This window comes from Saccopteryx leptura, chromosome 4 (assembly GCF_036850995.1).
Source record: "Saccopteryx leptura isolate mSacLep1 chromosome 4, mSacLep1_pri_phased_curated, whole genome shotgun sequence".
NCBI lineage: Eukaryota > Metazoa > Chordata > Mammalia > Chiroptera > Emballonuridae > Saccopteryx > Saccopteryx leptura.
In genome coordinates, this window is record NC_089506.1 from 115763915 (window position 1) to 115780638 (window position 16724).

The 16724-nt window shown below is 39.7% G+C and overlaps 1 protein-coding gene across 6 annotated transcripts in view; it reads right to left on the bottom strand.

The window, feature by feature from the left end:
- Positions 1-274: 274 nt before the first annotated feature.
- The window catches only part of SPART (spartin), a 46302-nt gene continuing 29852 nt past the window's right edge, over positions 275-16724 (bottom strand). For all 6 annotated transcript variants that reach the window (XM_066381039.1, XM_066381036.1, XM_066381038.1 and 3 more), the window contains exons 6-9: positions 11811-12005; positions 10701-10859; positions 10531-10621; positions 275-1898 (exon numbers count right to left, since the gene is read on the bottom strand). In XM_066381039.1, coding sequence (XP_066237136.1) covers positions 1625-1898; positions 10531-10621; positions 10701-10859; positions 11811-12005 — 719 coding nt within the window. In that variant the 3' untranslated portion in view covers positions 275-1624. The remainder of the gene's footprint in view (positions 1899-10530; positions 10622-10700; positions 10860-11810; positions 12006-16724) is intronic.

Sequence of the window (16724 nt, forward strand, 5' to 3'; positions counted from 1 at the left end):
TATGTGGCCTTTTTGTTAAAAAGAAAATACACACACATATATACTGTTAAAATCTAATACAGAAGCTATATTTATCAAACTTTTGTCTAGCTGTTAATCTGAAAAGGCAACCCACAACCAAGTGAACAAAATAAGGAAAGAGAACAATCGTCTAGATACTTTTTGACAAATCCAATTTTGCTGACCTCTGGTTTAAGTTTTTTGGGGGTTTTTTAAACTTTAAATTCCACTATTTGTCATTCTGTTTCTTTAACAAGCCAGAGACTGAATGGAACTATTTACCAATTCAATTTTATTTCCATTTCAACTAGTACATTATTCTTTGCCTTACAGAAAGATTCCAATTCTATGTGTTCCTGAAATACAAGCCCATGAATATCTCTGACATCAAGTAATTCAAAGATAGTCTATTCACAAAGTACATTATTTGGACAGTTTCTAATAAAGTCTAATAAACTAAGTAGCTATTAAAAGGTTCAAAAAATATTAGAATGGATGATAGCTATGAAAACAAAGAGCAATCTTTTAAACAATCAACAAAAATAAAATGCCATTAGGTATTTACCTACATATTTATAGTTTATAGGTCTGTGAATATCCTGTCTTCTGCCAAAGTAGAAATTGTTATGCCTAATGTCTTCACATTCTTTACCTCAATTATATAAAAACCCCTTCTTTCTAATAATTTAATTTATTGACTTTTTAATGTATAAAATTCCAATGACTGAACTCCCAAAAAAAAAAAAATATTTATCATCCATAAACCCACTACTATTTATATTTGTTTTTATAAAATTTTAGCCTTTTGGAAAAACTCATAGAAGTAGATATGGTAAAATGCTTTCTTAAAGTGCTTTTTTTGTCCAATTAAGCAACTTAATAATCACTTCAAATTTTAATACAATATCAATCATTGCTCCCAAATTTCCCATGTTCCTAATAGATCAACACTAGTATAAATCAAAAAGACTTTATCTGTATTCATTTTAAATAAAAAAGACCATCTCATTTCCTAATAAAGAGGGAAACTACTAAATAATTTTATAGAGCCTTATTTTTATTTTTCATGATTAGTCTATTACCTGTTTGGAAAAAGTCTTTTAAATGGTATCTAAGAATTAGTTTAGTTTAGGAATATAGTTTCTGTTTAGCTTACATACTGAAAATTCTGACAAGCACCTAAAAAAATCCACAATTAGTGCAAAAAGAAGAAGGCATATTTTAAGTCATTCCTTCCCCATACAAATAAAACTAAGGTGATGCCAAATTTTATGTAAATATATAATAATTTCCTACTTTGCTTTCTAAAAGATAGCAAATACAAAAATAGCTTCACATCAGGTTTAATTAGGACACATGTATGATTAGTGTTGTTTTAAACTGAAAAAATATGTTAGCCACATTTAAAAAAAAATAAACTTACTGAGAATATAGCTATATTGCTAAAGGCCAGGTATCAATTCTTTTCCTTGTAAGTAGGATACAGGCCATAAAACTTAAGCAGCCACTCCGCAGAGATGAATACATTTTTTAAATACTGGTTAATCCGTGGGGAATTCCACGTCTGTCTCTGAACTGCATACATCTTGTAAGGCTTTGGTGTAGGTGAGTCACAGCATGTCCATCATTTATCTTTCTTCTTGGCCCTGTTCTTCTCCAGTTCCTCCGTCTGCTCCTCCTCCTCCCCTTTCACGTGTGCATTTGCGCCCCCTTCTTGCTTTCTTTCCTTCGAACTGTCAATTAGTTTGTAGTCCTCAAGGATCGTCTGTCCGGTCTCTTTAGCGGTTTTCTTCACCATCGCTTTGATGCCAATGTTGTCAATGTTATAGGCAGTTAATCCAACATTAATGGCAGAATCCACTGCGTCGTGCGTAGCTTCCCCCGCAGGGTGTCCGTACCTTTAACAGAGAGATCAGAGGAAGGACAATAAAATTATAATGTCTTCCAAATTAGTATTAAAGTGAGCATTCAGGGATAACACTATTAGCATGTTATCCCTGAAAACAAAATCAAAGGTTAGGTTTCAACTTAATAACTTAAAACATATGAAAGAATAGAATCACACTGTATGAAGGCTGTATTTTCTCCTCTAGCAAAAAACAGTATGCGAAAATAAACTCAAGCTAGTGGAGAGTAATGTAATATTGTTTAGGTTGAAGAATAAAATGTGAATGAAAGATTATTCATCAGCCATTATTTCCTTTTTTCATCTCTTCTGGAAATACTGAGAGAATTCCCACTGAAGCAAGTGCAGGTCACAGAGAATCTAGTTATGACAAGATTTCGAGTTCTACCTTAACTAGACTGGTAGACTGGTTAAGTCTTTTCAACCACCAGAATCTGAGTTCATCTTTTTTTGTGTGTGTGACAGAGTTGGAGAGACAGAAAGTGGGACAGATAGGGACAAAGAGACAGGAAGGGACAGAGATGAGAAGCATCAATTCTTTGTGGCAGCACCTTAGTTGTGCATTGATTGCTTTCTCATATGTGCCTTGACTGGGGGCTACAGCAGACTGAGTAACCCCTTGCTCAAGCCAGTATCCTTGGGTTCAAGCTGGTGAGCTGTGCTCAAACCAGATGAGTCCGCGGCTCAAGCTGGCGACCTCAGGGTTTCAAACCAGGGTCCTCTGCGTCCCAGTCCGATGCTCTACCCACTGTGCCACAGCCTGGTCAGGCCTGAGTTCATCTTTAAGCAGATATTCTATAATACTGTCTCCCCCTCACTCCACTCCACTGTGGACTCACTGGCCTTCTTGTTGCAGTTTGAACCCACCAAGCACATAGGCGCTGCCTTAGGACCTTTGCACTGGCTAGTGAGGTACCTGTCAAGACTACTTTCATTCCAGGTATACATTCAGCCTGGCTAACTGCCTCGCTTTCAAGTCAGCTCACTATCACCTTCTCAGTGTCTAATCTATTTAATTAGCCTTATCCACATGCCTCCCCCACTGCCTGTCAATCACCCCTTAAACTGCTGCTCTTTGTTCGTCTATAACTTACCATCTGCCATATATTCAAAATACAGACCTTATTTATGCCCATTGGTTTTGTTTTGCTTGCTGTGTCAGGAGAATATAAACCCCATTACAAGAGACCCTTTGCTTTGTTCATTAATGCATCCTAAGCACTCCCAACAGTGCCTGACATTCAGAATTTGTTGAATGAAATAATTATTCCTGCTCTATCAATCTCATAGTTTCCTGAAGATAAAACGTATAGCAAAGTGTTTGAGGAATTATGAAGCACTATACAAAAGTGGTTATTACTGACAATAAAATCTGTGTTTAATACCATTTCTATAAGAAAATACATTTTGAGATCCTGTACAAGGATACTAAAACTTACCCAGTTTTGTTTTACTCTTTACCTTTTTCTAAATACCAGACTTTAAAGCTCTTCTTTTCCATAGGTTTCCCCAAGTAAAGGATTGCTTGGAAAGAATTAAAAATACAAAGGCAAAATTTGACAATTTTCTCCAGGAAACACTGAAGTTTCCTAGGTGCTTTGTTACCTGCATCTGGACATGTTATACTAACACCAGATCTGACCTCTGAACTAACCTTCTATCGCTGTTAGCCTGGCCTAGCACAGGTCTTTGTGATCCTACCGGTTTATGCATGCTGGACTTTTTCACTCAGTGCTAGAAAGTGAAGCGATCTTACTATGCTCCTGAATGGGGATTCCAGCCTGTCCTCTGCCTCATGTTCACTGTAGCCAGAGCCCAGCTAATCCCACCATCTGTCAAACTGGACATCCAGACCAGTCTTGACTAGGGTTTTCTCACTAGTTAACAGACAGAAAAGCTTCCGTAAGTGCTTTCTGGTGCTTTGTAACCCCTCAGTACCCCGTAGGCCTTGCTGAGGTTGCAGAACGCACGGCATTCCCATGGCCAACAGGCCCCAGTCACATTACTGTCATGAGATGGCTAAGGCTGCATGAGAAGAAAGACGTAGTGGTGGTTTCAGCCACGGAAGAGTGACCATAACCTGTTAATTCTCTTAGGGCTTCTCTCTCCAGACGGAGCTACAGTGAAGTAGCAGGAAATCCTCTCCAGATTCACAAACTTGCACTTTTGAATGTTTGGAATGTTCCCCATCCTACCCACAGTCTGATACCTCTGCATGTTCTCGTTCCTCTATGTCAGTGGTCCCCAACCCCCGGGCCGCAGACCGGTACCAGTCCATGGGCCATTTGGTACCGGTCCGCAAAGAAAGAATAACTAACTTACATTATTTCCGTTTTATTTATATTTAAGTCTGAATGATGTTTTATTTTTAAAAAATGACCAGATTCCCTCTGTTACATCCGTCTAAGACTCACTCTTGACGCTTGTCTGTAAGTTTGACAATTATATTTAAAAATACCAGTTTTTACGCCGGTTGCATAACTTTATTCTGTGCATTTATCCGTCCCACCCTAAAGGCCGGTCCGTGAAAACATTTTCTGACATTAAACAGGTCTGTGGCCCAAAAAAGGTTGGGGACCACTGCACTATGTGACACACCCCTAGAGGCAACACTCTTTGTAACAAGGCACTAACAAGGGGCTGTGCGGGGGCTGCTAACGTTCTCGTCCTTCCTCCCATGCTGTCTCCACTTCAGCAGCAATCCCTGGTGGTTTGGGAAAGTGTATCAAACAGAGTCAGAAAACTAGGTTCTAATTCCAACTGTCAATAACTAGCCATATGGCTTTAGTGAAGCCTTGACCTTCTGCACTTCAATTTCTTCTTTATTTCATACATGGGAGATGTTAAAGCACATTAAAATCGCCACATTACTAAATGTTTATTTTTAAAGACCCTATAAAACAGTTCAGCATAATTACTTTTAAAGACCTCGTAAAGCAGCTCAGCAGTCCTGTGGATTGTTTTTACACCTCTGCTTCCCAGGATGCCCTAGAGTCAGTATTCCTGGCAGGCATCTGCTCTTGCTCTTCCTTCCTCAATCAGTAACTGCTCAGTGCTTTCCTTCCTTCATCTCCAAACTACGCTGTTAGAACTCCTCGAAATTCTAGCTCTAGCAAAAAGATAAAGCTTATTTGTGATCTGTTACTTTTTGAAAAGTTAATTGTAGACCTGACCAGGTTAGCTCAGTTGGTTAGAGCATCTTCCCAATATGGCAAGGTTGTAGGTTGAATCCCTGGTCAGGGCACATACAAGAATCAACCAGTGGCCTGACCAGGTGGTGGTGCAATGGTCAGAGCATCGGCCTGGGATGCAGAGGCCCCAGGTTCAAAATCCCGAGGTTGCCGGCTTGAGCGAGGGCTCATCTTGCTTGAGCATGGGCTCACCCGTTTGAGCTTGGGATCATAGGCATGACCCCATGGTCACTGGCTTGAAGCCCAAAGTCACTGGCTGGAGCCCAAGGTTGCTGGCTTTAGCAAGGGGTCACTGGCTCAGCTGTAGCTCCCTGGTCAAGGCACATATGAGAAAGCAATGAGTGAACATCTAAGGTGCTGCAAAGAACTGATGCTTCTCATCTCTCTCCCTTCCTGTCTGTCTGTCCCTATCTGCCCCTTTGTCTCTGTCTCTCTTGCTTAAAAAAAATCAACCAATGAATGCATAAATAAGTGGAACAACACACTGATGTTTTTCTCTCTCTCCCCCATCAATTAATAAAAATTTAAAAAGTTAATTTTAAGTAGAGATTTTAAAATAGATTTTATGTAGAATAACATTACCTACCAATTAAAGAATTAAAACTATGAATATAAAGTATGCTCTAAATAAGTCAATGGGATTCAATTTACAACCTGAGTGACTGAATGGCTGCAGTGGTTATGTCGTTGGCATACAATGAGCCTGAAGATGAAAAGCTAACCGGAACACAACTGAGAGCTGCCGGCATACAGGCGGAAACCGTGTCACAGGGAGAGGTGATATGCAGGAAATGCAGAAAGGGCTACAGCAGACAGTCCACCTTGCAACCCGTATTCACCGGGGAAGTGTGGAAGACAGCAACCCTGAGTAGTCTGGTAAGACAACACTGAAAGGTGAGCCACATGAGAACACACTGGTAGAACTGCAGACAGCAGTCTTAGCAAGCATGAAATCCTAGAGAAAGATCAAGCAGGAGGAGAAGCTATCGTAAGCATGTGATCAGATTTTATTCATGAAAAGTTTTAGAACCTAAGATGTAAAGAAGACATGTCTTTCAAGTCTACAGATAATACAAAGTGAAGGGCACCAGGACACACATCGAAATCTGAAGCCAGAATGAAGAACAGACTAGTGTTGAGTCAAAACTAACAAAGTGGAATTAAGCGTGCATACATGTGAAGCTCTTAATTTCAGGTACAAATATCAAGTGTACAAAAATTAGATGAAAGTTTAGATTTTAAATAAAAGGTACACTATAAAATACCAACTTTGCTATGGGTCAATAAAGCAATAGCTACTAAAAAGATAGTTTTCGTCTTATGTACTGTGTTTATCAAACACTAAGTATGACCAAATAAAAGGCTGGCAGGCCCCACTGCATTCAATCTGGCCACCACACCTGCGAATAGCAGATTCGATTCTGAGTTCCAGGTCTTGAGAACACTGACGAATGAAGGGTCTGGAAATCATACTTCATATGAACTTGTTAAAGGAACTGAGAGTATTTAGAAGACAATAAAAAATAAGTGAAAGACATAATGTGGTGTTGACATATTTGTTATAGTTACCAACAGAAATGAGAAGACTTATCTGAGGCAAGTCCTGAGTATGTGGTTACACAGAGATGGTTTTGGATGATATGACATCTGCCAAAAGAGTCAGCCTCAATGGGTCTGAATGTTCGAATTTACTTAAAAATAAATATATTAAATATAATAAAAACACAGCTGGCTTCCTAGGTTTCAACTCTGACCTAATACACCAGCATCACTAGAGCTTGGCCCAGGACTCTGAATTTTTGAAAAGCTCCCCAAATGGTTCTGCTGGAGCAAAGGAGCACTGGCCCTTGGACTAGCATCAGAGCCCGTGACTCAGAACAGCGTGTCAGGCTTAGACCCCCCGGTGTGGCGAGGCTCGTCCTCCCTCTGCTGTTGTGCAGGCTCTAACGCGAATGAGAATCAATAACCACTGTTCTGCAGTTCGCTGGCTCCCAGTCCATTTCCTAGATGCCGACACCTTTACTCGGGTAACGCTGTTTATACTGCTTTATTTGCCTCTTTACCCAATTCAAATTTAAGGGGAATTTGGATTAAAATTCACTAAACAAACCAATACAACACTGTACCTTTAAAAGAGTAAATTACTTACAAGAAAATATTTTTACTAAGCTTATTCTTTACAAATGTGTTTTCTACGATAAATATTATTGATTGGAAAACAAAAACAAACCTAACTTACTTAAATTATTTTCCTCTAAACAATTTAAAGTGGAACAAAAGGTGCTTAGTAGAGCTGAATTTAGAAGCTATGTAGGACAGTGGTAAATTATTTAGTAGATCCTACACTGCAATTAAGTACAACAGTTTTAAAGTGCTTATTGCTTTTTGTTGTTTTTGTAGGTCTTCATGTTCCTAAATCAAATATGAGACAAAAGTATTAATGCAACTAATGAAAATGAACAGTCTTAATGAATAATAATAGTTTCTATACATTTACCTAAAATTTTTAAGAGTGTCTTTAATTATTAACTGTATAGATCCTCAGGTAAACCATTCCTAATCAATGAACATGGTCCTGAGTTATAATCAAAAGCATAAAAGACACAGAAAATATACTTCTCCTAACACAATTGACTTCTAAATATGTCTAAATAAAGAAGATAATCTATGTATCAGCTTTATCACCAGAAAGCAGATGAGAAAATTTATATAAGACATCTGTTTTTCTCCTAAATATAATACACAGAATTAAGGCAGATTTAAAATAATTACTTGGGAGAATAATTTATCATAGATAATAAGAACATAAATTTTCTTTTTTATACTATCATCAGTTAAAGTAGAAAAACACAAATGCTCATTCTATCAAATACTTTTTCAGTGTAAATAAATGAAAATTCATAAATATAAATAAATATGTTTATTACATTTATAGTCACACATGTAAATAAATATAAATTATTGTAAATAAACGAGAATAGAATTAAATGAAAGAATATCTAGCTCTTCCATTTCTTCAGTGGTAAACACCTGATTTAATACTTGCAGTTTGTTCTCTTTAAATGACGATTTCTACTTCTGGGCCAGATTATTCATGAGTGGTAAAGCACTATGACTTGGATAAAACCCTTTATTACCCACTGCCCCTCCCATCTTTCCAAGTTTCTACTCAAATCACTGCTCAGAGTAAAGTAGCCTTATAGTTAGAAATACAAACGTACCTAACTTCCCACTTACCTGCTTTTTTTCACTCCGTGAATCTTTAGAGGAAAGGATAAGAAGAATAGCCATTCACATGGGAACAATGCAGTTCAAAACCACTGTTAAAATATCCTAGTCATCATACCAAGTTCTCCTCACTAAGCAACCCAAAGTACAAAACCTACACCAGAGTCCTGCACTTTCCTAAGCATGTGAACCCCTCCGCTCCATTCACTTAGGTCAGCACTTGTTTTCCAATCAAGCAGGAAATGGCCAAACCCAACAGAGCACTTCCTAATTTAACTGCCTAATCTGTGCTAACAAATGCCTCTGTTGATCTCAAATAATTCACTTTGGGTCTTAAAAGCACTTCTGATCTTCTCTTGCTCTTGCAACAAAAGAAACTATTTTTCTATTTACAGCTGATCCATCAGAGTAACTTTAGATGCATAACACAGAGTATCACCCCCAGGTCAATGCCACAGGTAGCAAGACAGTGTGACAGGAGACGGGTTTTGCATATCCATCAAAAGAATCTCAGATCTACTCTGTACTTTCTTTTCAAAATATTTTGGTAAAATCGACACTCCAAGATAATGTGCCACATTTCTTTGATTCAAAAGTATGCATGCCTCAGACTCAACAAAGTAACTCAGACAGGAAATTAAGTTAGCATTTTCTAGGCCAGTGGTGAAGTACTGTGATGGCAAGGAATCCAAATACCTGCTGGAGAGGCAGGAGACAACCCTAGATACTGAACTTGCGCAGACGTCCCATCAAGGCAGTTGCAGACAGATACTGCATGACAGTCTACTCTAAACTAATTCAAAACTAAGAAAGCAGCTTGGGTCCCTCATATTAGATTTAATTTTCAGACCCTGACCCCTCTAGTTTGGTTTGGGCTAAAGACAGGGTAAAGAGGTAAAATCAGAACATCCTATTTTAAATCTTATCTTTAATTCCACCACTTAACAGATGAGCTTAGACAAATCATTAATTTCTTTGTCCGTTCTTTAATATATGAAATAGAAGACATACCACCTGTCCATTCCAATACAAATGTACAGTGGCAGATTCAAGCAAGATGTGACAAGAGTTAACATCCTTTGTAAACAGATGGAGGTATATTAACACAGGAAAACAGTTTTTAAGAGAGACAGAGGGAGGAAGATTATCACTCAATCTTTTCCCATCAAAATATAGGCAAACACCACCCACTGAGAACATACAGTTAATAAAGTATACAAAAACTCAAAGCTTTTTATACATAAATCTAATTTTTTGCATTAATGATGAACAGATATTTATAACAATTGGAAATAAAGAAAAAAATCACAATAATTCCATTAATCTGCTAAAAATATTCTTCTCAATAAAAATAGTGAGTTAAAAGAAAGTTATCAGATACTTATTAAAAATAACTATGCAATCAATGAAATAGAGGTAAGCAGAAGTCTATTCCGACCAATGATGGTGCAGTAGCTCGTGGCTGGTCACTCTATGCTTACAGAACATTGGACAGAGGAAATGAAAAAAATTAATGTGGTTTAATTTTAGGAAGCTCAATAATCAAGGTCATGAGCTGGAACTGTTTACCGAGAAAGGCTGTAAAGCATCCTTTCCAAGGACTGAGCAGTCATGCAGATGTCTTGACTATATTAAACCAACATTTCTCCAAGCGTTCAGTGAGATATTATGATGTTTGGGGAAAGAAAGGTCTGTGATGAAATATTTTAGAAAATTTTGACTTGAAGAAATTAAATTTATTTACTAAAAAAGCAAAAAAAAACAACCCCAAAATAACTATGCAATCATTTTAATGGTCCTGGATCTTACAAAGGCTGTAAGAGATTTAGTCATTAAAGTATAAAATTCACCCTGGTTGGTTAGCTCAGCTGTCCCGAAACAACAAGGTGTGGGTTTGATCCCTGATCATGGCACACATGGGAAGCAACCAATGAATGCACAACTGAGTGGAACAAACGAATGCTGCCCTTCTCCTCCCCTCTCTCTTCCTCCCTCTGTTTCTCTAAAAAATCAATAAATAAAACCTTGGCAAGATAGCTCAGTTGACTGGAGCACTGTACTGGCACGGAAGCTGCCAGTTCAATTCCCTTGGTCAGGGCATATCCAAGAGCAGCTTGATGTTCCTGTCTCTCTCTCTCTCTCCCTGTCTCTCTCAAGAATGAATGAATGAATGAATGAATAAGTGAGTGATAAAATTTAACTTACTTGTATCTGACAGTCTGGACAGTTTCTGAGGAAACATTATTAACAATGCATTTAGCAGCGCATTCCAATCCCTGCCAGACAGTTGAAAATCCTGCAAATATATTTAAAAGTAAGTAAAAACAGCCTATAGCAAACAGACCTTCTTAGTAAATTTCCAGCCTTTCTGTTACCTTGAACACTGCTTGCTGCTACGACCATCGCGCCATCCAGGGGAGACTTTCCGCTTCTGTCTTTTTTGAGAGACTCTGGAACCAGTTTGCTCCCGTGCTTCTTGACATGAGGGGCTAGCTCCTTGCCAACACAGCTGGCTACAGTGCAAACGCCATCAACTAACACAACCATAAAAAACAAACAAAAAGACACCCAACTTTCAAAAACAGTATTCTTCTCTTGATTTTACTACTCTTATTTAGCAAAAATCTTCCACGAGCATCTCAAGTTGTTTACTGCATGTTACCATTTCTGTGTAAGGACGAGGACCAAGGCTGGCTATTTTTTAAACAAAGGCTATTGTCTTGTGTAGGGACCTGTCTGCAGAGCCTACTGATGTGTTAATCTTGCCTCTTAAATGCATGTTCTTTTTGGCAGTTTGCTGAAAGGAGAGACCTTCACCTGACTACCTGACTGCTGCAGTGCAGGTGGGCAGTTCACAGTCCATGTTTTCCTCCTAAGCATTTTTGTAATTCTTCTCCTTATCTGCAAATATCTTACTGAAATAGTACTCAAGTATTTAAGTCTATATAAAAGTAAACAAACCACAATCTGATTCAAAAGAAAATTAAATACCAAAGAGATAATCTTACAAAATGTAAAGATAATCCATTAAGAAGCTATCTAAATCATCTTAAAATGCCAAACTGAGAGCTGTCAAAGAAGAAGGGGTTAAAAGCATATTGGTTGGGAAGGCTGACACCAGCCTTGAATAATGAGACAGCCAACACAAATTCAGGACTGTTCCTTGTCAAAGGCACAGACGCTCCCCAACATAATCAAAACCACCTTTACCTAGTGTTTCTCAAACATCTTATATACAAATACAAGAACCACCCAGGGGGTTCATAAAATGCAGATTCCGAATCAGCTGGTATGTCAATCTCAGAAACACTGCTAAGGCTCTCTGGTAGGTGATTTGCCAGGTCTACAGAGCCTACTGTGAGTTGGATGGTCAAACTGCTTTGTCCTAATTCTTTAAAGTTAAACCATCTGAAGAAGCATTCAGAGTACCTTGAATGACATTATTTTTCATTTAACTGAAGAGAAGTCATCTAAAGTTACGTTACCCAGGAACTGGCTGACTTTGGCGGCTCCTCCTGTAGCCTGCTTTGCTATGTGAAGTCCCCTGGTCACAGCTGGATTAACCTCCACTGGCTTTTCTTCTGGTTGAATCCGTTCTCGAAGTTTAGAGGCACCTTTCTGGATTGCTTTCCCAGTAAATTCGGCACCTTTGACTAAACCCCAACTCACCCAGGAAGCACCTTTAAAAAAAAATTTTTAAGGCACAATATTATAGGCTGATTATACCTTTAAACCCTTTAATAACTAATTGATCAGCAGGAAAAAAGAAATCTCTAAGGAGTTCAAATATTAGATGCCAAACATGACATGAACTTTCAAGCCAACTCTGCACTTAACAGTTTTCTGCTTGGAATTATACACATTTTGTAAGTCAATTCATCTTTAATACTTATATCACGTACCCTTAGTAAGAGCTCTGTATCAACTCTGCTACCGCTATCACGTGTGGGTGTCCCTGCTCACCACAATACTGTTAGGGACAGATTTGGGGTTGCAGCGCCACTATGATGGGATTTGGCTAGAGCACCCAGGGATCCCTGGTCTCCTTCCTTAGCCCAGGCACCACGCTGTGCCCAGGGTGGCCTTCAGGGTGCAGACACAGACAACGCTCATTGGAAACCAAGGCCCTGTCTCTAAAGCACCAAGGCAGAGCTCTTGCTTGCTGGCTTTAGTCCAAAGCCATAAGGCAGGGGGTCCTGTTCCTCCCTTAATCCTAAACCCCAACGGCGGGGTCTCAGCACTTTGTAGCTTGCACATAAACCTGCATGACAAAGACAAGAGAACACCAAAGGAATGCATGAGGAGAAGATCTAGAGAGAAGAAAAGGGAGAGGCCCAGACGGTGTGAGTGTTTCCCATCTTCAGAGGCGGCTCCCGTCCTCTGCTTCACTGGGCGCTGGCAGCACCCAGGAAGGGAGAGCAGGTGGTGGAGACTTCTCTATCCTGTGTGGGCATAGCAGGAAAGAGACGGGAGAAGCAGGAAAAGATTCAGGAGCAGAGAAGGTCCCCTAAGAGTAGGGGAAGGTAACCCTGCTCTAGAGAGAACACTCAATTTTAACTGTTTCCTTTTTCACAATACCTCAAAACAAGTTTTTAAGGCTGGAAGGCTGGACATAAAAAATTCTTAAGTACTGTCCCCCAAGGTCTGTGCCATGGTTCTTACATAATTATTTCAGCCCACAAGTGAGCAGGTCTCCAGTGATATCTGAAAACCAGACCTATTTAAAAATGCTAGCCAACCAAAAGTGCCAAGTATAACTGATTAGAAAAAGTGATGTGTTTCTTCTTGTTTCAGCCAACATGTCTACCCTACCACCACTGTCCTGCCCTTGGGCGGATCAGGTCTCAAACCCAGGAAACCAGGTTCCATCTATGAGCTCCCGTAACAATTAAAGGGATTAAAGATGACTATTGAAAAAAATTATATTTCTAGAGTTAAGTTACAGGTTGAAATGTTTTAAGAAGTAAAAACCAGCTGGAGTTGAAGAAAGAAGACTGAGATACCATAAAATTAACTGACTATGAAGCAAAGGAGAGCTCCAATAGACTAGACTACAGTGGACCTCTGCAACAAACGAGGGATGAATCCATCAATGACTGCGGAAATACATGGAGATGAGATCCGTGGAAAGTCATAGGCCTAATTAAGGGAAATACTAGATGCAGCCATTGGCTGGTTGGCTCATTGGTAGAGTAGCAGGCTGGCATGTGGATGTCCTGGGTTCAATTCCCAGTCAGGGCATATAGGAGAAGCAACCATTTGCTTCTCTACCCCTCTCCATTCTGTCTTTCTTTCTCTCTTCCTGTCCCATAGCCATGGCTTGATTGCTTCGAGCACATTGGCCCAAGGCACTGAGGATGACTGTGGAGCCTCTGTCTCAGGTGCTAAAAATAGCTTGGTTATAAGCACAGCCCCAGATGGGCAGAGCATTGGCCCCAGACAGGGGTTGCCAGGTGGATCCTAGCTGGGGTGCATGTGGGAGTCTATTTCTCTCCTCTTACCTGGAAAAGAAGGGGAAAAAAAATACTTGATGCAAACTGTAAAGAAGCTCTCACCATGGATGAGCATACATTAGAACCGTAGACATTGCAGTGGTAGATAAGGAAATGCAGCATTTCATTGGTAGCTATTAGAGCTTTTAAATGGCATGTGTAGTGTCAGCAATAGATTTATTCTACCCACATTTGCATCCTGTGCCCCCAGGTAATGCTGATATAGAACAGGCCATGAATGGTTACTGAATAAATGATAGGATAATAGATGACTTAAAATGACATAACTCAAATCTAACCTAATCAGTCCTTTATTACCAATCATCTACCTGCTCCCAAATTAGCTCGCTAGATTCTACTCCATCTAACAAGTTTGGCAGCTACCTTCTTAAAATGGAAGTCCAGCCTTCTCAAGGCAATAGTCTACACAGGTACATTTCAGGCAATTTTACTTCACTTTTTTTCACCTTTTATATTCATAAAACAAGACTAACTTTTACTGACTATACTCATCCTTTGAGAAGTGAACAGGAATTAATCATGGGCTAGGTGAATCAACTCGATTAAGATACCGTATTTCCCCATGTATAAGATGCATCTTTTTCCAAAAAAATTGGGGTCTAAAAATTGGGTGCATCTTATACAGTGGTTATAGATTTTTTTACTTGCATTTCCCACTTTTTCACACTTGATTTTGCGCTCATTGTTGAAGTCAGTGATTCATCAGCAGACACAGATGAGAACAAGCTAATGGATGGGAGTTTTGACAGTGATGAGGAGTTGTATAAATTTTATGATGAATAAAACTTGAGTTCAATAACTTTAATATATTTTTTTTCCGTTTTGGACCCCAAAATTAAAGAGCATCTTATACACGGGGGAATACGGTACTTTGTATAAAGCCTGTGTGAATCAGGTAGAAAGTCTCTTGACAAATCATAATTTTCCCTGGATTTACTCTGGTATTTTCTGCACCTGTCTTTGTCATTTTGCCTTAAGTATTTCTTGAGCTAGTTGTTTTTCATTCCACTAATTATAAAGCAAACAAGGAGCCATACTGATCAGCAGTGACATGGTTTTAACGTCCCCAGCTGTGAGGGTGCTCAGAACTCTGTCCCTAAGGACATAGTATGAGAAGAAAAAGAGTGACAAGCCCAAAGACACGGAGAGTTCTTTTAAAATCGCTGAAGAGACCTCTCCCCAGGATGAGCTGGCTCTAAGGACATCTCGCAGCCCTGAGAATCTGTGTGGCACTAGAAGGCCTCAGCCTGTGGTAGATGAGTTTCCAGAGATGTCCAAAACCAGTGTCTCGTATTTCACATGTTCTCTCAACAAGATCTTGACATTCTTCTCATTGAGAATGGAGGGGGAAGGGTGTCTATGTCACATGCCCTTGACTGTGTGGCACTGGGAATTTCCAAGAATGTGTCAGAAAGGGTAATGCAGCTTGTGCCTGTTTGCTGGACCACTCACGCTGGGAACCCTGAGCTACCATAGAGAGGCTAGGCTAGGCGTAAGGCCATCATGCTGAGGAAGTTGAGCCACGTGGACAGGCCACATGTGCACTCCATTGGGAAGTCCTAGATTTTGAGTTTTACCAACCTGGATGCCAGCTGTAGGACTGAAGGAATTTCAGGTGGTGACAGCCCCCAGCTACAGAGTTACTGGTCAGCCTGGTTTTCTAGCAGAGGCCCTAATACCGTGAGGCAAATACATGCCATCCTTGCTAGGACCTTTTGAATAGTTGGCCCTCAGGATTCCAAACCATAAACAAATGTTTCTTATTTCAGGAGATTAAGTTTGAGATGGTTTGTTACACAGTGATAGTAAATGGACAATTTTATAGCTGTATAAACTCAAAAAACTTAAGAAAAGGACCTTTGAATTTAATCATGTACATACGTGTGGACATGGGCACAGCTACATGAACACTAACCTATAATAGCTGAGCAGCTTGTCAAGTTAAGGGACAATGTAGAAGAATGAAGGTTTTCTTTACAATTTTTGGAAAAATCCCTTGTAAGGGTCAACTTTAACTGTTACAATCATATTTTTAAAATTTAGCTTTATCTTTTCTTCTTGTCTCCAGCAATATTTTAACACTAGGCAAAATATTTTGTTAGCTCCTACCTAATTGGTTATTTTCAGTTATTTTAGCTTGCTGGTTTTGCATGTTGAAGATGTTTCCCTGCTTTATTATTATTATACACCTTTATTATTTCAATGAATTTTTATTCCAAGTGGAAACCTACACTGACAGTGGTTTAAATACTGGTGAAGATCCCTTTAATGAGTCATGAATCTCGCTTACTGAATATGACTGGCAATGTTTTTTTCCAAACTCAAATAGGTGGCCTAATTCTGAGAACTACAACAGTTGAAACAGTAAAATGTTAACCAATTAACCTTTTGTTTGTTTTTTTTTGTATTTTTCTGAAGCTGGAAACGGGGAGAGACAGACAGACTCCCGCATGCGCCCGACTGGGATCCACCCGGCACGCCCACCAGGGGCGACACTCTGCCCACCAGGGAACGATGCTCTGCCCCTCCGGGGCATCGCTCTGTTGCGACCAGAGCCACTCTAGCACCTGGGGCAGAGACCAAGGAGCCATCCCCAGCGCCCAGGCCATCTTTGCTCCAATGGAGCTTTGGCTGCGGGAGGGGAAGAGAGAGTCAGAGAGGAAGGAGAGGGGGAGGGGTGGAGAAGCAGATGGGCGCTTCTCTTGTGTGCCCTGGCCGGGAATCGAACCCAGGACTCCTGCACTCCAGGCCGACGCTCTACCACTGAGCCAACCGGCCAGGGCCCCAATTAACCTTTTGATAGTACGAATGTTCATGTACATCCTCATGCCTGCACGATCATACAAAAATTTTTATTTTAAAAATGTATAAGGCAACATTAAAAAA